Source organism: Salvia splendens, chromosome 5 (genome assembly GCF_004379255.2).
Source record: "Salvia splendens isolate huo1 chromosome 5, SspV2, whole genome shotgun sequence".
In the NCBI taxonomy this organism is placed as follows: domain Eukaryota; kingdom Viridiplantae; phylum Streptophyta; class Magnoliopsida; order Lamiales; family Lamiaceae; genus Salvia; species Salvia splendens.
The window spans coordinates 14,339,484-14,361,481 of record NC_056036.1 but is presented as its reverse complement, the minus strand read 5'-3'; the positions used below and the strand labels follow the sequence as shown (position 1 = coordinate 14,361,481).

Sequence of the window (21,998 nt, the reverse complement as noted above, 5' to 3'; positions counted from 1 at the left end):
CCCTGGCACAAACGCTCGTAATAAACTGACATGGAAAACGTTATGCACGCGGCTGCCCTCGGGAAGGCGTAGCTTGTAAGCTACTGGACCTATTCTCTCCAGGATCTCAAAAGGTCCGTAGAATTGCTTGGCCAACTTAGCAGAAACCGGCTTCGCGACCGAGTGCTGACGATAAGGTTGTAACTTTGACCACACAAAGTCCCCAACGTCGAACTCGACGTGACGGCGGTGTTTATTCGCCGCAGCGCTCATTTGCTGTTGGGCCTTCACGAGGTTGCGCCGGAGGTCGACCAGGAGCGCGCCCCGCTCCCTAATCAAGTCAGCCACGTTGGGAGGAGTCCTGTTGGACGGCGGCGCCGCGACCAACGTTGGAGGTTCTCGGCCGTACAAGGCACGAAACGGTGATGTACCTATCCCGGCATGGTGAAAACAATTCAAAGCTAACTCCGCCCAAGGCAGAAAGTTGGACCACGCCGACGGTCGGTCTGCCGTGAAGGCGCGGAGGTACTGCTCAAGGCCTTTATTCCGAATCTCCGTTTGTCCGTCAGACTGCGGATGATATGCCGTTGAGAAATGTAGCTTCGTGCCACTAAGGCGCAGGGTCTCCTTCCATACGGCATTCAAGAAAACCGGATCACGATCCGAAACCAATGTCTTAGGAAACCCATGATGGCGGACCACAGTATTGACGAAGAGGTGCGCCACGCGCAATGCGTCGAAACGGGTGGGCAAGGCTGCAAAATGGGCGTACTTCGATAGTCTATCGACGACCACCATGATAGTAGTATACCCGCGGGACTGCGGCAATCCCGTGATGAAGTCCATCGAGACGTCTTCCCAAACCTGGGATGGAACGGGCAACGGTTGAAGGAGACCGGCCGGTTTCTGTGTCGAGTACTTCGTTGATTGACAGACGACACACGCATCCACAAAGTCCCGTACGTCCTTCCGCATTTTGGGCCAATAAAAACCCACTGCTAACAGCCGGAAAGTGCGGTCGTGGCCAGGATGACCGGCCAGCGGTGTGCAATGATGCTCCTCCAAAAGTAGCCTCTTCATGGCCGATGATGGACTGACAAGAACTCGACGGTTAAAATGAATTAGGCCGTCTGCCCATGATAGCTGTGCCGGGGCCTCTCCTGACTTGATCTTTGCGGTCAGCTCCACGAGATCGGGAAACGTCGCAGTCTCTGTGCGAAGCGCATCTAGCAGGTGCGGAAGTGGATGAGCCACCGTTGCCAACACAGCTGCCTCGGCGACGTCCTCGTGTTCCGCCGGAGATGTCTCGGCTGCCGGCGCCGAGTCCGACTCCTCGCGGCGTGAAAGGGCGTCAGCCGCTTTATTCGATATCCCTTTTCTTGTACTCAATTCGGAACTTGTACCCCATTAGCTTTCTGACGTACATTTGCTGGTCCGGCGTATGAACAATCTGTTGGAATAACTCCTTTAAGCTCTTTTGGTCTGAACGGATCACAAACTCCCTTCCCAACAAGTATTGGCGCCACTTTTGAACTGCTTCCACAATTGCAAACAATTCCTTATGATAGGTAGACGCTGCCCTTCGTCGGGGACCCAATTTTTTGCTAAAGAACGCAATGGGATGGGCGTCCTGAATGAGCACTGCTCCAATGCCCACATCCGAAGCATCCGTCTCAATGCAAAATGTCTTTGAGAAGTCCGGCAGGCTTAGAACCGGTGCCGACGTCATCGCCGTTTTAAGGGCGTAGAAGGCGGACCCGGCTGCGTCATCCCAATCGAAGGCGTCCTTCTTTAGTAAATCGGTGAGAGGAGCTGCAATCATTGCGTAGTTTGCGACGAAGCGACGATAATACCCGGTCAAGCCCAAAAATCCCCGCAACTGTTTAACTGACCGCGGCGTAGGCCAAGCTGTCATAGCCTCTATCTTTGACGGATCTGCCTGTAAAAGGCCTGCTGTAATGAGATGGCCTAAGTATTCGACCGTTGTGCTGCAGAAGGAGCACTTGGTCAACTTCACAAAAAACTGGTGGGCCTGTAATAAGGAAAGCACCTCGGTTAAGTGCCCGCAATGGGTTTCCAGGGACGGGCTATATATCAAAATATCATCAAAGAAAACGATGACAAATTTTCGAAGTAGGGGCTGAAATATCCCGTTCATTGCTGCTTGGAACGTGGAAGGAGCGTTGGTCAGACCAAAAGGCATGACCAGGAATTCAAAGTGCCCATCGTGAGTCCGGAATGCGGTCTTAAAAATATCCTCTCCATGCATCCGAATCTGGTGATACCCTGAACGTAAGTCCAACTTGGTAAAGAACTTCGCCGCCCCTAGCTCGTCAAATAGTTCGTCCGCGGTCGGGATCGGGAAATGGTCCGGGACCGTGGCCGAATTTAGTGCGCGATAATCTATGCAAAACCTGAACGGCCCATCCTTCTTCCGAATCAACAACACTGGGAATGAGAAAGGGCTCTGACTTCTCTGTATTATCCCTTGCTCGAACATCTCTCGGACCTGGCGCTCGATCTCGTTCTTCTGAAAGTACGGATAACGGTATGGCCGCACGTTAATTGGTTTGGTGTTAGGTAGCAAATGGATTTTATGATCGAACGCGCGCTTAGGTGGTACCCCTATCGGCAAGGCGAACACCTGCTGGTGAGCCTCCAACATCTCTCTGGCCGGTTGTGGTAACTCCGAGGGAAAACATGGCCCGACGGATAATCCTTCCCTCATCTCCGGCTCTGGTTCGAAAGGCACGATTTCATAGAATTCATGTGCGGGGGAGTGAGCGGCCAACAGCATCAACGCGTTCAGGGATAGCTGCTGCGGTCCCGGCCTATCCCCCTTCAACACAATCGATTTCTCTCCTTGCCGGAACTCTAAGGTCTTTCCAACAAAATCTGCCGAGATCTTGCCCAGCGATTCGAGCCAGTCCATTCCCAGAATCACATCCGCCCCGTGCACCTCTAGAATGTGCAAATCCACCAGAAACTGGACACCCTGCATAGTCAACTTCGTGCGACGCGACACGTGTGCACATAATAGCGAGGCCCCGTTTCCTACATATACCCGAAAAGGGCGAATAGGCGTCAATGCAAGCTGGAGGCGCTCCGCAATCTGCGGGTGCAGGAAGTCGTGGGTGCTCCCTGTATCAATAAGTACGCCCACCTCCGTTACACCAATATTCCCTGTCACCCGGAACGGCTTAGACCGGCTATTTCCGTTTAAAGAGTGCAGATGGGACAGGTCCGCTGTGATAACCTGATCCTCCTGCAATTGATAGTCAGTCGCCGGAGGTGTATCCTCGTCGTCCTCTTCCCCAACATAGCACAACAACTTCACCGCGCATACATGTCCTGGAACATATTTCTCGGGGCAATGCCAACACAACCCCTTCCTGGATCTCTCCGATTTCTCCGCTAGCGATACCCGGATTGGGGCGGCGCGCGAGGTAGTCGACGGGCCCCCAGCCTGATGTGGGGCGGCGCTGCTAGGTGGCGGCCCCGTAGGCAGCCGGGGCTCCCGGGTCGGCCATTGTCGACGCGGAATTGCCGCGGTCTGCTGCGCCCGGTGTTCCTGACTTGCTCCTAACCGTAGTGCCATCGCCATTGCTTCGGCCAATGACTGTGGTTGCTGCAACTCCACCGTCTCCTGGAGTGGCTGTTTAAGCCCTTCAATAAAGATCGGTATCAATGCCTCGTCTGAAAGACCCTGGACCCTGTCCAAATATTTCTCAAAGGTGTTGTGGTAGTCTGCGACAGAGCCCGTTAGCACCAACTTAGCAAGGGGTCCCGTATAGTTCTTGAAACTTTAGGGGTCGAACCGGTGGCGCACATCTTCCAGAAATTCCAGCCACGTTACGTAGGGATTGTTCTTCTGGTAGTTAAAAATCCATTCCGCAGCCGGAGGTTCGAATAACATAACCGTGTAATGCAACCTGTCCTCCTCGGGCGTAAGTTTATGGTTAAAGTAATATTCCACACGAGAAATCCAATTCGTCGCGTTTGACCCGTCGAAGTGCGGTGCCCGCATAGAGATCCCTGTGTTATCGTCTCCCCCCTGTCGACATATAGCATGCTCCCGCTGCCGGGGGCTGTCCCAGGCCGTCGGGCGTCGGCCCACGGGAGCCCCTCGCGTGCGTGTCTGCGGCAGATCCCAATTAGTCGGACGTCGGGGTCTCGGTCCACCCGGCACGCCCTCCTCTCTGCGGTATGAATCATAGCCTCGCTAAGATTCCCCTCTCCCGCCCCTTGGCGGTCGCCCTCCACGATTACCGAATCGATTTCTAGGGTTAGAACCCTTCGGGAGGCCATACGAATTGCGGTGGTTATGATACTCCTGATCGTCGGAATCGTAATCCTCGGCAGAGAAGTCGGCCTCCTGTGCGGAAGGACCCTCTATCGCATCCAACCGGCGATCGGAGCTGTCCATGCGCATCTCCAATTGATCGAAACGCGACATGATTTGCTCAAAGCCGCGTGTGATCGGGTCGATGGCCCCCCCCCAAGGGGTCGCTCCCCGTCGCGATACGTATCGCGCGCCTGGTGCCGCGGTTGTCCAGCTGGTTCCCGGATCGCAACCCCAGCCTGGCGGCGAGAAGACTCCACCCCCAATTCCGTCGCGTTGGCTCCAGTCAGCGATGGTCGGGACGGGCTGTTGACGTTCATTAAATCCATGAGTACAGGATGAAAGCACCACTTGTTAAGAGTCACCTACTCCTAACGTGAATATTCCGTCCAATTCTTCTGGGTAACACACGTTTTCCGGCGCCTTCAACGAGAAGGTCGGCGGATGATTTCTGTTCTGGCGCGAAGAACGCTCTTCGTCGGCAGAGATAAAGATTTCAAGAGTATTACGCAAGATAATTGGGCAAATAATTCTGTATTGATGATAAGATGGAACAACGAATAGCTCTATTTATAATCTATGGACCCTAGGGTTGGTTCGACCTATCCTAATAACATTGGGAAAGAACCAACAAAGAAAACCCGACGGAAATAAATAAAAATAAATAATTCCCATAATGACTAAAATATTACCAAAAATATCTAACTAACAAAAGACTCAAATTTGATTAAGGAATCGGTTGGGGGGCGTCAACCGGTCCCTCGGGCGAAGCTGTCGGCCGTCCCCCTGACCCGCCGTCGCCGGAGCCGGCGGCGGTTCTCTCTCAGTTTCTTCATCACCTTCAGCTGGCGTTTCTTGATCGTCTTGATCGTCAGCCGCCTCTTCATTAACCCCAGTTGACAACTGTACTGTTTGATCGGCAGCAGTTGTTGCTTCTACTCCGCCCTCCGCCTCGGCAGCAGCTGCCTCGTCCTCCCCGCTTGACGGTGCCGGTGCATTCGTAACACCTACGCTCCTCCGCACAAGCAAAACGGTTATCGTCGTCTCATGATTGGAAAGATCTGAATCCGAGTTTGGCTCAGTTGAGGTCCTCAGTGGTGCCATTCGTCGTTGGAGGTCTCAAACCTGCAGTCTTAGATCATCGTTCTCGATGTCACGCAGGTAACGATGTCATGCCCCTCTTCATCTGGAGAAATCTCTCCACATCCTCCACCACGACCGCTACAACGAACACTGCCACAATCACCACCATGTCTACGTTAAGAATTGGCAATCAACTTAGATCGTGATATCAATTAATCCAGAAACGTATAGAGAATGACTTAACTGGTAAGTAAATCAGAGAAATCCTTGTATTTTTTAAAAAATGAAAATATTATTATGAGTAAAGGTCAAAATTGGTCCTGAACATATAGCCATTTTACGATTTTGGTCCTAAACATTATCTTTTGGATTTTTTGGTCCTGCACATATGGACATTTGATCATTTTGGTCCTCCGTCAATATTTCCGTTAAAAACTAACGGTCAACATTATCTTTTGGATTTTTTGGTCCTGCACATATGGACATTTGATCATTTTGGTCCTGCACATATGGAATTTTGATCATTTTGGTCCTCCGTCAATATTTTCGTTAAAAACTAACGGTCAACAGCCGATTTTTGACTAAAACAATGGGTTGGGTCGGGTCGGGTTTGGGTTACACGTTAAGAAAAAAATAATATTTTCTTAAAATCTAAGCATAATATTTTCGTTAAAATCTAAGCATAATATTCTTAAAAAATTAATTAATATTTTTTAATTAATAAAATTAAAGTATAGTATTTTTTAATTAATTTTTTCATGAATTTGAAGAAAATATTATGCTTAGATTTTATTAAAAATAATTTTTTAATTATTTAATTTTATTATATAGATTTAATATTAGTATACTTTAATTTTATTGTTTTGATTAAAAAATGATTATTTTAATTTGGTAATTTTTTATTTTATCGTGTAATATCATGTTTAAATCGTATAATAACATCATGTTTTAGTCGTTATAATATTTTTAATCAACAAAAATAACTAAAAATTAAAGTTTTATAATTTTTTAATTAATAAAAAATAATTATTTTTTTTCTTAACGTGTAACCCAAACCCGACCCAAACACGACCCGACCCAACCCATTGTTTTAGTAAAAAATCGGTTGTTGACCGTTAGTTTTTAACGAAAATGTTGACGGAGGACCAAAATGATCAAAATTCCATATGTGCAGGACCAAAATGATCAAATATCCATATGTGCAGGACCAAAAAATCCAAAAGATAATGTTGACCGTTAGTTTTTAACGAAAATGTTGACGGAGGACCAAAATGATCAAATTTCCATATGTGAAGGACCAAAATGATCAAATGTCCATATGTATAGGACCAAAAAATCCAAAAGATAATGTTTAGGACCAAAATCGTAAAATGGCTATATGTTCAGGACCAATTTTGGCCTTTACTCTATTATTATTAATAAAAAAAATGTATTCAAAACAAAGACATTTGCTACTTATAAGCGCTTAGAAAACTTTATGGACACTCTGCTTGATTTGCGAACACTATATGAATTTCAAGTCATTGTGACATAGAAAACGTTTTCGACATCGTCGACGTTTCCTGCTCGAACTTCGTCATAAAATTTAGCTACAATTTTCATATTTATAGTCCTTTATATAAAGTAAAAGGGGTCGCAACTAATTAGTTCCCTCCTATCATTATTAGTATAAGCTTGTGTATTGGCGTTGCATTATGTAACAAATAATATTACTATTTCATAGCACTTGTATCGACTGTCAGAATATTCAAACCTCTCTCTAAACAAAAAACCATTAATAGACATGATTATTCTTATATTTTGTATTTCCTTCTTTCAAATTCTGGAATGGACCAAGTGATGATGTGATTTTACAAAAAGATAAATTAATTTTCGACCATTTACGATCAAGACGATCACGTATATATTGAACATAACAGTAAATAAATGAGGCCGGTTTGATATACTATAAATGAATGAAAAAGTTTAACAATAAAATGATTGTGGGGAGAGGCGTCGCTGTCCTTTGCCTGGCGAGGGTTCATAATACTAACATTATTGCAATATGCCGCCTCCATGCAACATAACTATCTCAAGATGCACGTACAAATCCATTATCTATATACATAATGGTTAGTTACTAAGTATATTTTTTGTGACATAGGCGATGGCCGACGTTTTGACGTCAAAATTACCGATACAGAGAACAATCGAATGACGTGAAATTTGCATGGTGACCCGACATCGTTTAGAGGGAAAAAAAAGACAATTTACTATTTTTCCAGTTATTATTAATTTCCTAGTTTCGTTTTATATACTTTTGACGCCCTAGGGTTTCCTAACCACCTAATAACAGTGAGTTTCATTGTTTGGAACTCATATTTTGATTAATAAGAATATTTTCATTTCCAAAAACTAGGAATTTTTTTATTACTCTCTAGTTCAGTCATTCTTTATACGTTTCTACACCAACACCATGACTTTACATTAATCAGACACCTTCATAGATCCACAATTACAGTTAGTAATATTTTAGGACGAATTAAGTATTTTTCATATCCCTTCTATTAAGCTTGTTATATTTATATACTCCATAAAACTAGAGTAAATTGTTAGAGTAGGAATGGATATTATGAACAAGGATGCAAAAAGAATTAGCCACTCGATCCCTCATAAAATTGATGGATTAGAATTAAGAGAGGACGATTAAAAGGAGTCATCACATGTGGACATGAAACTAATCACATATTTTTAGATTTCCTTCACTAATCAACTACACAATCATTTGTTTTATGAGTACTACTAAATAGAATGACAATTGTAAAAGATAGGGTTCTGTGCAAATGGTCGTGTGGTAGCATTCGACTCCTTCCTTTTTCCTTTTGTCTTTTTATTACACTTGTTTGTTTTGTTGCCATGAAGTCACGTGAAAGCCTGCCTGAATTTCCCCCTCTTCCCTTTATAACACCCTCTAAACCTCACCTTATTACGCCCTTTTACACACACATCAACCACTGCCTTCCCCTTCCTTCAATCAACACAACATACCACTTCCATTTTCCTCGAATTGGATCAAGAAAAAAAAAGCATTCTTAACTAGTCTTTTTTGTTTTCTTACTCAAAAATGAACTTAAATTCCCCCCCTTCACATTTTCCTATGCACCAAATTGACAATGATCATGAGCAGCCCTTTCTCCCAAATCATTCCTCTTCTGTCTCTTGCCATTTTTTCTTCGATCCAACCCGGGATCACGTCGGATTCTATGATCACCACCAACTATACCAACCTAGCCATCGTATCGCGGTACGTACCTATAATTTTTTTTCTTTTTTTTTTCAAAGTTAAATTTAGTTGTGATATGAGTTTAATTTTTTTTTTTTAATCTTTAGGGTGATCAGAACTACGGGTACCACGGCGGATCAGCATACGAGACAAATGGGGCGGACGACAGCAGCCTAAATCTAACCCTATGGAAGAAGGAAAGCGATGAGCTTCAAAATAGCAGTAACCCTATGAGATGGATGTCTTCGAAGATGAGGGTGATGCAGAAGATGAAGAAGACGGATCATGATCGCGCTGCTGTGGCTAAGACAACAACAACGGCGCAGCAGCCTTCGTCGTCATCTGTGGAGACTGATCTGCGCAGCAACAGCTCCTCTTACAACAACAACAGTCCAATTAGGGTTTGCTCCGACTGCAACACTACCAAGACCCCTTTGTGGAGAAGTGGTCCCAAAGGCCCTAAGGTAATTAAAAACCTTTTTTAATCAAAGAGTGGTATAATTAGTTATCAAATTTATTAATTAAGTACATCACAACTTAAAAACATAGATCAAATATGCCATGATCTTTAAAACAAATTGAAAAGTTTGGGATAAATTTGATAACTAACCCTAATTAAGAATATAATTTCCTTATAAACCAAAAAATTATTAAAAAAATGGTTCTTAATTTGTAATTTTGTATGTATATTTGCAGTCGTTATGCAACGCATGTGGTATAAGGCAAAGGAAGGCCAGGCGCGCCATGGCCGCAGCTGCTAACGGCGCCAGTCAGGAGCCGGTGGCGAAGATCAAACTGCAGCAGAAAAGGAAGAACGGGCACAGCGCGTCGCAGCTGAAGAAACACTGCAAGACAGCAGTGACCGTGGCGGGTTCAGGTGGGAACGGGCAGAAGCGGATTGGTTTCGAGGATTTTTTAATAAATTTGAGCAAGAATTTGGCGTTTCACAGAGTGTTTCCAGAGGATGAGAAGGATGCTGCGTTCTTGCTCATGGCTCTATCTTCTGGTCTCGTTAATGGTTGATTTTTTTTTTCAATTCAAATTTGGGATCAATTAAGCACATTAGGGTTAATTAATGTGTGGGACTGCTCTCTTTTTTGTGATGGATCGAGATTAGGAGATCAAGTGAGTGAGACTTTAATCATGTGTCTTTTTTTTCTCCATATTTTATAAGAAATCATGCATAATAAATTTGTTTGGTGATCTTAATTTGTGAAACCTTTTGGGACAAGTTGATAACCTAATATGGATTTCTTGTTCACATATTTATCCCTACTTATTATGTTTTAATTTGAATATTCAATCAACATTCATGTTTGTAGTATGTATATTTTTAATTAATTCATTCATTTTTTACTTTTTTTTGGCTCCATTTTCTTTGTTTATTCAATTAACATTATTGTACGGAACAAGAAGTTATAGAACAAATTCTATTTGCAGCCTTGACCGAGGTGATTGTTGATCATCGAATTCTTGTCATGTCAAATAAATATATTACTAATATATTATACATGGAGATCATTGAGAGATGCTAAAATAAATCCCAAATGCTCCCATTAGATAAAAAGAACATACATATAATAAAAATCTAGCTAATAAGGTAATAATTGATTGATACTGTCTTTTTCTTTTGGGGATTTTCAAATTCAACTCATTATGTAAAGAAATAATTGCACTAGCTGTTTCTTTGTTGTATATGTGTGTTTCTGGCAATATTAGTATTACATTGTGTGGACCAAGATATGTATACTATAATTTATATGTATGTGTGTGTGTGTGTGTGTGTTTAGTGTAAAACTGTTAATGGAAGATGTGAGAGGGTGTGGGTGTGGGTGTGATACGAGCCTCCTTCGTCTAGTTTAGATTTGTTCCTTCTTCATTTAATTAGTTTAGATTTATTAGGGTTTTGCATATCTTTACATATATTTGTTTCTTGTTCGATAAGTTAGGACTTAGTATTATAAATAGGGAGGAATGTGATCAATTCATGCAATCAATAAAAAGAATATTATTTTGCTCTACTTACGTGGCCCCTTATCAAATCCTAGTTATCGCGTTGCCCGACGGGAAGATCCCGCGCACAACTCGTAACTATTCTATCAAGAAACTCTAGCAAGCGTGCTGCCCGACGAGAGCTCTCGCGCACAGCAGCTTCTGGATTCCTCCGACCCCGTGTTGAGGGCGCCGGACGAGTGTTAGATCGACGACAAGGTTCGTCGAATTGTGGTTAAGGGAAAGACCTCTTAACAATTGGTGCTTTCATCCTGTGTACTCATGAATCGATTCAACAACAACGACAAAACAGCCTGGAGCAGCCATCGCCCAGATACGTTCGCGAACAGAGCCTCGCGTCGTCCAAATTTCAACATCCGACGTAACGAGGTGTTTCAACGGCAACCGTTCGATGATGATGAATTGGAGGGGCGTCCACACGGTGATTCTCATCATGATGATACCGTGAGTGGGAAATTAGATCGCTTGCTGGAGAAGATGGATAAATTAGGTTTATGGAGGGAAGAGACGGATCGACGCTTTGATAATCTGGACCCATATCTGTCGCGTGAGACAGAGCCTCCGCTGGGGATCGACGATGATGATGAGGAGTATGATGTCGGTAGGAGGAGAAAATTGGGGTATCGAGGCAGCGGTATCCCTACTTGGGGTTCTCGCGATGCGGCGTTCGACGATAGGGATCGTCGCGGCGCGAGGGGTAGGAATAACTCGGGATGGGACCCGCCGGGGAATCGCTACGAGCGCGAGCAGTTTGGAGACTTTCAGCAAGGATTCACGCCTCGTACGTCGTGCTGGAACCCCTCCCATCGTTACCATGCTGCGGCGACGGGGTTTGACAAGAATCAAGTGTCAACGAAGCCGCCGCGCTTCGATGGCAGTGATGCAACCAATTGGGTATCCATGGTTCATTACTATTTTGATCACTTGATGATACCGGAGGTACAACGAATACACTATGCGGTGATGTTATTTGACCCCCCGGCTTCGGAGTGGGTGTTTAATTATTGTGCAAATATTGAATTCGTCACGTGGCAAGAATTTTTGGAAGATGTGCTCCACCGTTTTGATAGGAAGAGTTTCGCGAATGCAACAATGGCTCACACATTGGAATTTGCTGACTCTCAAGCAAGCAGGGCTCCTCAACCCCAGCCGATCGCTGATCCTCGTCGACCGTGGCAGAGCAGGGAAGACCGTGGCACGACGGTGACCTACAGCAGACACCCTCCGACTCGGTCTACACCTGGTACGGGGCCGTCACAGGAGAGTTCAGGACGGGCTCCGGAGCAGCAGCGCCGCCCTTTAATTCGGGTTTCTCGGGCGAAAAAGGCGGAGCGTTCCCGTTTGGGATTGTGTTGGAATTGCCCCGAAAAAGGGGTAATGGGGCACGTGTGTAACCATCGTCTCCTATGTTATGCGGACGAAGATGATGTGTTTGAGGAGAATATTGATGACGATAATCTAGCTGAGGATGTGGATGACGTCGATTTGGAGAAGGATATGACGGAGGATTTGGCAGACATGGAGGTAGCACACGTACCGCCACGAAATCCCCCAGAAATGGATCGTTTGAAGCTTTTCGACAGCAACGACATTTCTTCAGACGACGACCTGTCCAAAATTGAAATCAACCAGGAACATGCCAAAAACAAGAAGCAATTGATTAAGGCGGGTCCAGAGCTAAGTAATGAAGATGATGAGAAGATTGGTGAAGAGGAGGTGACATGGTTAGAAGATAAGGAGGAGACATGGTTAGAAGATAAGGAGGAGAGTGGTTGTATTGGTAAAGGAATCAAGCCGGGTTTGGGTACTTACAGCTCGAGTTTAGATGGTGCTTGCAGATATAACAATGGAGAGGTGATTGAGAATGTTTTATCTTCTATGGCACAGACGGGGCTTATCTTGAAAGGTCATGCTTCGAATTATGATTTGATCAACAAGAAGCTTTGTGGTGTGGGGGAAACGTTCGCAATGGATCTCTCCCTCATGAGGGCTTGCATTGATAACGCAGAACTAGAGCATGCTACGTATGAGTGTATGTTTATGGCGCTGCTGTGTGAGGGAAGACATTCAACTGTTCGATATGTGTTTGATCCCGGAGGATACGCATCGCCAAAGCTTTCAACTATCATCGTTGCTTCGTGGTTTCCACCTTGAGGACAAGGTGGATTTTAACCGGGGGAGAGTTGATACGAGCCTCCTTCGTCTAGTTTAGATTTGTTCCTTCTTCATTTAATTAGTTTAGATTTATTAGGGTTTTGCATATCTTTACATATATTTGTTTCTTGTTCGATAAGTTAGGACTTAGTATTATAAATAGGGAGGAATGTGATCAATTCATGCAATCAATAAAAAGAATATTATTTTGCTCTACTTACGTGGCCCCTTATCAAATCCTAGTTATCGCGTTGCCCGACGGGAAGATCCCGCGCACAACTCGTAACTATTCTATCAAGAAACTCTAGCAAGCGTGCTGCCCGACGAGAGCTCTCGCGCACAGCAGCTTCTGGATTCCTCCGACCCCGTGTTGAGGGCGCCGGACGAGTGTTAGATCGACGACAAGGTTCGTCGAATTGTGGTTAAGGGAAAGACCTCTTAACAGGGTGCAGTGCAGAGGATTATATTGTTATGTGTCTGCGGGGCCTGAATGCTGATTGTGATGATACGAAATAAATGTCAACTTTTACACTTGTGATGAGTCAGTACTTTCTCTTTTTTGTATGTTTAGTCAAAAACATTTACAAATTTTAAATATTATGGTTTCTTTCCTTTTCCATTTAGGGGTCGGAGGATCTGAAATCAATGTAGTTCTAGCTACAACCTAATTAATGCTAGCTAGTCAATAACAAGTGTCATCTTGATTTTCGCGCACCCAATAACGGTTCAATTTGCACCAAGTTTCATTTTCCAATTATTTATAATGTTCTGTGGTATCATGAAATTGAAATTAGATTAGAACTGAAACTGTATAGAACTAAATTTGAAGAAATTGTATTATATTATTCTAAAGTCATTTATTTGGTAAGTTCGTTTATTGTATGTGTTGTGTATATATGAGATTGTTCGGCTGTCATGATTATTTATGATTAAAGTTCATCATTAATCTTATTTTTTGTTTGATTGTATTTTTTTCAAAATCTCGGTCTGTGATAATGTATCTTTGCTCACTATTTGATCCGATATGAATTTTAAGAAATGTAATAGAAAGTAGGTTGAAAAAATATGTGGAATGTGAGTCCTACTTTTATATATATATATATATATAGTTGTGATCATATGATAACCCCTAAATATCGTAATAACCCTATAACCAAATCTGAACCACACATATTTTCTAATCTTGTGGTTGAGATTCAAACTTAGATTTACTTCATAAAAAAAGCGCGGGGTAAATATGTCATTTCCCTCATTTAATTTCTGAATTTCGCCAAATATCACGTAAAATGATAAAATGATATTTTTGGTTTATTGCATAGAATGATAGTTTTGCCGGATAGAATGATACTCTGAGTTGATAAAATGATACTTTTGACTGATAAAATGATATATGTTAGGTTTATTGCATAGAATGATATTTTTGCCGGATAGAATGATACTCTGAGTTGATAAAATGATAATTTTGACTGATAAAATGATATATGTTAGGTTTATTGCATAGAATGATAGTTTTACCGGATAGAATGATACTCTGAGTTGATAAAATGATACTTTTGACTGATAAAATGATATATGTTAGGTTTATTACATAGAATGATAGTTTTGCGATAGAATGATACTCTAAGTTGATAAAATGATAATTTTGACTGATAAAATGATATATGTTAGGTTTATTGCATAGAATGATCGTTTTGCCGGATAGAATGATACTTTTGACTGATAAAATGGTATATGTTAGGTTAATTGCATAGAATGATAGTTTTGCCGGATAGAATGATACTCTGAGTTGATAAAATGATACTTTTGACTGATAAAATGATATATGTTAGGTTTATTGCATAGAATGATAGTTTTGCCGGATAGAATGATACTTTTGACTGATAAAATGATACTTTTGACTGATAAAATGATATATGTTAGGTTTATTGCATAGAATGATAGTTTTTCCGGATAGAATGATACTCTGAGTTGATAAAATGATACTTTTGACTGATAAAATGATAAAATGATAAAATGATATATGTTAGGTTTATTGCATAGAATGATCGTTTTGCCGGATAGAATGATACTCTGAGTTGATAAAATGATACTTTTGACTGATAAAATGATAAAATGATATATGTTAGGTTAATTTCATAGAATGATAGTTTTGCCGGATAGAATGATACTCTGAGTTGATAAAATGATACTTTTGACTGATAAAATGATATATGTTAGGTTAATTTCATAGAATGATAGTTTTGCCGGATAGAATGATACTCTGAGTTGATAAAATGATACTTTTGACTGATAAAATGATATATGCTAGGTTTATTGCTTAGAATGATAGTTTTGCCTGATAGAATGATACTCTGGGTTGATAAAATGATACTTTTGACTGATAAAATGATATATGTTAGGTTTATTGCATAATGATACTCTGAGTTGATAAAATGATACTTTTGACTGATAAAATGATATATGTTAGGTTTATTGCATAGAATGATAGTTTTGCCGGATAGAATGATACTCTGAGTTGAGTGAAATTTGGATACGTAAATTTTATCATGAGCGAAATTCATAAATTAAATGAGCGAAATGACATATTTACCCTCTGCGCCTTTTTTATGAAGGAAAGCTAAGTTTGAATCTAGACCACGTGATTTTAAAAATGTGTGGTCCAGATTTAGTTATAGGGTTATTACGGAAATTGAGGTTATCATTATAATGCACCCCTATATATATATATTAGTTTTATAATAAAATGTGAGTGGAAATTAGTTAGTGGAATATGAAGTCCACTGCAAAAAAATTGTAAAAGTGAAATGTGACAAATTTTCAGGGACGGACAAAAATGAAAATAGTGATAAATTTTCAAGGATAGATGGAGTATCTCATGATTAATCATCTCACTTTAACCTCTATGACTAATTTAATTCTAGATAGATCATATTTTGACTTATCCAATATTGTATCTCACTATTATCTTATCTAACGAACCGAAAACCATCATAGTGTGTTGCATATATATTGTTTGTGTATAGTGTGTGTAATGTGTGATTCCACTAACGATACTTAGTTGTCAAGAAAGACGTTACTAATAGCAGCTTTGACGCTGACACTACCCCTTTTTCATCATCGTTAGCTCTTTTGTCATCGTCGCTGTTTTTTAACGACAACCATCGTACCTATTTGTAGTTTCTATCATTAATTATCTAATTGTTTTTCTTTCACATTACCCATATCTTTCGCATTTTTTACTGTCAATGTCACAACTGCTTCCATTGACGTTGATACCGAAAATACCTCACAACTATTAACACTAGCTTGAGCCCTCATCTCATCGTTAGAATCGTGGCACCACCACTGTGTGTGCACATGCGTGTAGTGTGTGTGAGTTGTGTGCGATGGGCGTATTGTGTATGTTCTACATGCATTGTGTGTACATGTGTATTGATATGTTAAATTCAGTAGTATATCACTACCACTACATCTGAAATTGTAATTAGCCTTTAAATTCGTATATACCTTTAGTTCTACTATCCAAAGCTCCAACTCACATATAGGTGAGGCCCAAACATATGCATGGCCTGTAAACCAAAAATTCTTAAGCCCAGCATACATGGTAGTAATCCACTAAGTTACGGACCTTGTTCTTCTTTTCTTTATATGAAATCTACAGTTAATCATCGTGTTATACATAAACGAATGAGATATCACACTAAGCCGCATGTGTAGGCTTCACAAACTGCAGTGCTATGCTTAGGCATGGTCAACGCCCTCGAGCATACCATAGCAGAATATGCATGAGCACATGGATGCGTGCACAAGCACAATATTGATCATGTTAACCTTTGTCGCCAATCATATCATGTCATGTCACTTATGTAATTATGTTAGTACTCCATCCGTTCCACTATAAATGACACGTTTTCCTTTTTTGTTTGTCCCAAATAAGATGACATATTTTCTATTTTAGAAACTTTCTCTCTCCGATTAATACACTCAACCACTTTTTCTCACTCTTAATAAAATATTCATCTTTCTTTCTCTCTCTATTTTAATACTTTCATCCACATTTTCTCTCTCCAAATAAACACATTAACCAATAACTCCTAAAATCTCGCGTCGGCTAATAAATGTGTCATCTTAGCCAGATGGACTATTTTTTTTCTTTTATGAGTAAATTAATTTCATTGACAGTTAGTAGTATAACTTAAATTATGCATAATAAATAGTCATTTAAATTTTGAAATTTTAATTAAGTCAGGTTAGTCCAATACAGTTACTCCCTCCGTCCGCGAATAAGAGTCTCATTTTTCCATTTTAGTCCGTCCGCGAATAGGAGTCCTGGTTCACTTTTATCATAAATGGTAATAGGGTCCCACATTCCACTAACTTATTCCACTCACATTTAATTTAAAACTAATATATACAAGTGGGACTCGTATTCCACTAACTTTTTTCCACCAATTTTCTTAAAATTTCTTAATACCCGTACCGCCAAGGAATGTGACTCCTAATGGCGGACGAAAGGAGTACAAAATAACTTTACAATAAGAAAAAGAAAAATACTTTAATTTCATAAAACAATATCGTCTGAGGAGCACCAAAGACGTTGTTTAGTACTACACAGATGTGATAACTTAGAAAAACTAAAACTTTGTAATTTTAATAGTGTTATGTTTTCAAATTTTATGGAATTAAATAAAATTTGATCAAATTTTATAATTTAAATTGTTATTATTCCTTGAAAATAATAAAAACATGAGAAATATGGAAAATACGTGAAAAATATAATACTCAATAAAATACTACTCCCTCCGTCCCACAAAGTTTGTCTCAGTTACGAGTTTTAACAAATTGTTTTACTTTGTATTAAATGGAGGTGTGTAGTGGGATAAGAGTCTCACATTGGAAGAAATGGAGGGGTGTAGTGAAATAAGGGTCCCACATTCAGAGAAATGGAAGGGGTATATTTAATGTCTTTTTTTTGGTAGATTCTTTATGGGACAAACTTTGTGGAATAAACTGAAATGGTAAAATGAGACAAATTTTGTGGGACCGGGGGAGTATTGTTTAAAATTGGTAATAGTATGACAGAGCAAAATAACATGATAGTATTGTCGCTAATTTATTAAGTTCAAGGTGTTTGGGTCAAGAAAAAATTATAATCCTACTACTTTCTAAACATAAGTAGAGTATTTTCTTTTTACCATGTGGTCGTGGGTTCGATTCCCACAGCCGGCGTATATTAAAATTTTATTTTTTATGTGTGTGAGTTGGCCAAGCGGTAGAGAGGTTAATAATGTCTAATGCCAAAGTTCTCAAGTTCGAGTCCTCCATGACGTGACCTTAAATTTATGTTCATTTAACCATATAAAAAAAATAAGTAGAGTATTTTCACGTAAAGAAACAGAGTTTCCAAAAGGTTTTTCTTTCCAGACGAAATTGAAAAGTATGCCCTGAAATGAACTTTTATTTATGTGGAGGCTAAAGGGTAGGACCACATAGTGATTACCCTACACTTGAATGCATGTACAGAAATACTGATATAGACTCTTGTGGCATCTATTTATTAATTACCTTTTCTATTTAGTGTTATTACTCAGTAACTCTATTATTATTATACTAATATCAGGCTATGCAGACTCGTTTCTAAAATTTGTTTTCCTATGTGTTAATGACTTAATCTATTTTCTTTTGATTTTGATGTCAGTGTTGAGTGAGAAATATATTGATGTACTTTCCCCATTACATGCTAATTCAAGAAGTAAATTTTTCCTAGTTTACATTGAGCTGAGTGAGACAAAAGTAGAGATTTTGACTATGCCCTTTTGAGGTGGTTAGCAAATTTATGGACCCCATCATGTTTAAATCCAGCCACCCATACCCTCACAACCAATCCTCTATCTCCCAATTTCTTGCTGATTTGCCTCAAATTAATTGTTCACAACTTAATTTCTCGAGCTTAATACTCTCCAATGCCAGGAACCATACATGTTACAGGTGTGTTGAACTGCCTTTGCAACTGATAATTCTCTGTTTCTGTTTATGACACCAGCTCTGATTTCACACTCTTTCAATATTGAAACACTGTAGTTCTTGAATTCAAGGGAGTCTCATCTTCACCAAAGCCTTCTGCAAAATCCCTCAAAGGTAAATGAATCAAGACTTGCTAGTTTTCTACTTCTCTTTCTGTATTTGGTCTTGAATCTTTTGAGCAGTTTCGATGGGGAAGAGGCAGTATCAGACTTGGGACAAGGGGCACTTCTCATTGTAATGATTCTGACTCTCAGCTTCACTTGTAGAATCTTGCAAACTATCATGTAACATGTATATATGCAGCTAAGTAAAGAGGAAATTGATGATATTTTGACAGCCCCATAACGAGAATTCGCGAAAACATAGTTGTTGCTCTTCTTGATGCCGGGGGCAATGAGATAGCTCATCAAGGTTTGTCATGTTCCAACATACTACTAAACAGCATTGTGCTCTTTGTATAAGTCATATTCTTTTACTTTTTTTAATACAAATTTGTCTTGTTTCGTGGGGTAGATATTCGGACAATGCAGATCATTGAGAAGGGGTCTTGGGATGAGGTTTTCTCCATCAATGGAGGTGGGCATGTGCACTTGAAGCTGGACTTCACTCTCAGTCAGGATGAACGCAACCGCATTCGTGTTATGGTATTGTTTTCAATCCAAATATTTTTATCTAGTTCTTGTGTAGTGCAGGAGGTTTTCTTGAATCGTGAATCAAATTATAACGAATTATTGAGTGCTTTGTTTTGTAACATTATTTGGCTTGAGAAACATGAAATTTCTAGCTTATGATCATGACTTGAAGGATTCGAATTCTAAAGAAATTTCATTATGCAGTTGAATGTGTAACTCTGATTCTTGTTTATATTCCATGCTTTGCAGAGAGAATCTGCGATGAAAAAGAAACTCGAAGCGAATCCAAGCATTAATCTTCGATTTCTGGAAGCTGTTGCCTCATCATCCATGAAAGATGAACTGCAAATCTCAGGTCAGAACTCACTGCTTTCATGAAAAGTGAACATTTGAGTAGTTAGCATTGGAATGTATTGCTACACAGTTATGTCATTATAGTTTTAATGTTGCTTAAGTCTCCCTTTTCTCAGAGAGAATTTTAGTGTGATTGAAGTATCAATGTTGTATGTCTTAAGCTTCCACAAAAGGATTTGTTGAAATAGATATAACTACCCCAAAAGTTGAAGCTTCTCAAGCTGGTTCGTCTCTGACCGCTGCTGCTTCCTCTTCCGCCTCACTGTTTAGTCACCAGATGGGTAAAGAGCCCGTCGTTGATATTGCAATCCCAGTTAAGGAGTTATCAGTTGTGCTAAATTCACATTTTTCATGAGAAAAAATAATGTGGAAGAAATATCTTTGTTGTCCTAACAAAAAAAAAGTTACCTGTTTTAGAATGCTACAGATGGAATTCAAGACACTCCATCTTCTCCTGTTGAACATGAAATCAACGTAGAATCTGCTCAAGTATCGAATGAAAAAATTGAAGCTCCTCGAATTGCTAGTGTAAGATCCGAGAGTAAGGATGGACCTTCGTCTGACTTGCCAAGATCATCCATATCGGAAAAGAATAGTATGATTGCATCAAAGTTGCAGGATGATCTTCTCGTTCAAAAACCTCAGAAACAAGTGCCTGTGAGGAAAACTCCCAGCAATGTGAGAAAAATGATTAGTGCCTTTGAAACTGTCCAGGTTCAGGTAGTTTGATTTTCTATACTTTCACTTGCCATAAAAAGGAATTGTTACAATCTGATCAATTACTATGAAAACTTGGAAAAAGCAGGAAGTGAAATCAATGAAGAGAGCAGCATCTGTACCGTCTCAACTGAACATATCTAGTAAGGAACGGTTGTTGGAAGATCGCGTCTCTCCTGCTGAACAAACTTCAACTGATTCTAAGGATCCCAACCTGAGAAACTTGCACAAACAGCCAACTATGGTCAGTGGAAAAGTTTTGAGCAAATGTGAACCATCACAAGTCGAAAATTCATCAGTTGATATAAGGAGGCAATTAGCTTCAGAAACAGCAACTATTTCTGGAAGAACGGACGAGGAACAATCTCAACATTCTTTCTCAAGATTGGTGAAATCTTCAGCTGCAGAAGGAAGTGGGAGAGGAAGAGGAACCGGCTTGAAGAACTCAAGCACGATTAATGCTCAAGTGGCTTCAAACCTGAAACGGAAAACACTAGATTATTATAACAAAGAAGAATATGATTCGGCTCAAACCTCTGGTATGTGGATATTCCCAGATAACACGAGTCGTTTGTGTATCACAACTGCATGTGAGCAGGACATGAAAATAGTAGGACATTATAACAACAAAGCGAAAACCCATCAAGCCAACAGCATTTCTTCAGAGAAACAGAAGGTAAGATTTCTGAAAGATATTCAACTAAACTTTGCAGTGCTTTATATCATTCTTGCCGTTTCTGTTTGTTAAGACATGTGTCTGCAGAACTCAATGCATGAAAAGGAGCAACAGATGGGAAAAAACTCGAAAAAACTCTTTCACCAGCCAGAATCAGGATCTTCTGGCTCTCCAAGTGACTCGTTTAATGGACTAGTTAGACAAGTAAATTCCTAACTGTTGTTTATGTTCAATTATCAAACTCCTGGTCAGCTTATTTTACTTCAACGGGGCAACGTGTCATTTTGTGTGTTTACGTCTCAGGTGATCAAAGTTGCAGCGATTGTAGGCTTTGGAGTACTAGTTCTTATGACCAGACAAAAGGAACCGTGGTATGGGTTTAGTGAACTGCTATTAGAACATACACAAACTAGGTTTGTGTTTAACAGCATAATGTTTAGCAGGAGGAATCATAAAGAAGATAAAGATAAAGATAAAGACAATCTCTTTCATATACCAGATTATGTTGATGAAGGAACATTGAAGCCATGGACCGGGAAACCATAAAAGATCAATAAACTGTGAGCTGTACTTCTGCATTGCTCCATAGACAACATATAGATGCAGTTAAATCTGTGAAAATCCTATGATGTCCTTTTTTCATGTAACGTTGATCTAATTCGGAACCTAAATGCCCTTTAGCATATGAGCTTTTTCACTTGAACAGTCCAATGTTGGTGAAAGAACCAATTGTTACACACATCTTCAATTTCAATTTGCGCA

At 40.5% G+C, this 21,998-nt stretch overlaps 2 protein-coding genes across 5 annotated transcripts; both read left to right on the top strand.

Annotated features, from left to right (window-relative positions):
- Positions 1-8,358: 8,358 nt before the first annotated feature.
- Positions 8,359-9,910, top strand: LOC121802862 (putative GATA transcription factor 22). Its single transcript, XM_042202556.1, has 3 exons — positions 8,359-8,687; positions 8,774-9,130; positions 9,363-9,910. The coding sequence occupies exons 1-3, from the start codon at positions 8,508-8,510 to the stop codon at positions 9,687-9,689; spliced, it is 864 nt and encodes a 287-aa protein (XP_042058490.1). The 5' UTR covers positions 8,359-8,507; the 3' UTR covers positions 9,690-9,910.
- An 8,764-nt stretch (positions 9,911-18,674) lies between these two features.
- Positions 18,675-21,975, top strand: LOC121804941. 4 transcript variants are annotated; one of them, XM_042204665.1, is made up of 12 exons: positions 18,675-18,821; positions 18,915-18,971; positions 19,040-19,091; positions 19,195-19,268; positions 19,371-19,501; positions 19,739-19,844; positions 20,005-20,156; positions 20,261-20,563; positions 20,649-21,236; positions 21,324-21,440; positions 21,540-21,607; positions 21,680-21,975. In XM_042204665.1, the coding sequence occupies exons 1-12, from the start codon at positions 18,797-18,799 to the stop codon at positions 21,780-21,782; spliced, it is 1,776 nt and encodes a 591-aa protein (XP_042060599.1). In that variant the 5' UTR covers positions 18,675-18,796; the 3' UTR covers positions 21,783-21,975. The 4 variants fall into 4 exon arrangements, with proteins under 4 accessions (XP_042060599.1, XP_042060598.1, XP_042060600.1 ...); XM_042204664.1 differs by having other exon boundaries at positions 21,677-21,975; XM_042204666.1 differs by having other exon boundaries at positions 18,712-18,821; positions 18,915-19,091; positions 19,171-19,268; positions 21,677-21,975.
- The last annotated feature ends 23 nt before the right edge of the window (positions 21,976-21,998 follow it).

Bases quoted from the DNA above. Each gene is read 5' to 3' on its own strand.
- LOC121802862 (XM_042202556.1), top strand. From the start codon at position 8,508: ATGAACTTAAATTCCCCCCCTTCACATTTTCCTATGCACCAAATTGAC. The intron at 8,688-8,773 runs GTACGTACCTAT...TTTAATCTTTAG, and splicing joins AACCTAGCCATCGTATCGCG to GGTGATCAGAACTACGGGTA. The intron at 9,131-9,362 runs GTAATTAAAAAC...GTATATTTGCAG, and splicing joins GTGGTCCCAAAGGCCCTAAG to TCGTTATGCAACGCATGTGG.
- LOC121804941 (XM_042204664.1), top strand. From the start codon at position 18,797: ATGCCAGGAACCATACATGTTACAG. The intron at 19,502-19,738 runs GTATTGTTTTCA...CATGCTTTGCAG, and splicing joins GCAACCGCATTCGTGTTATG to AGAGAATCTGCGATGAAAAA. The intron at 20,157-20,260 runs GTTAAGGAGTTA...TACCTGTTTTAG, and splicing joins TCGTTGATATTGCAATCCCA to AATGCTACAGATGGAATTCA.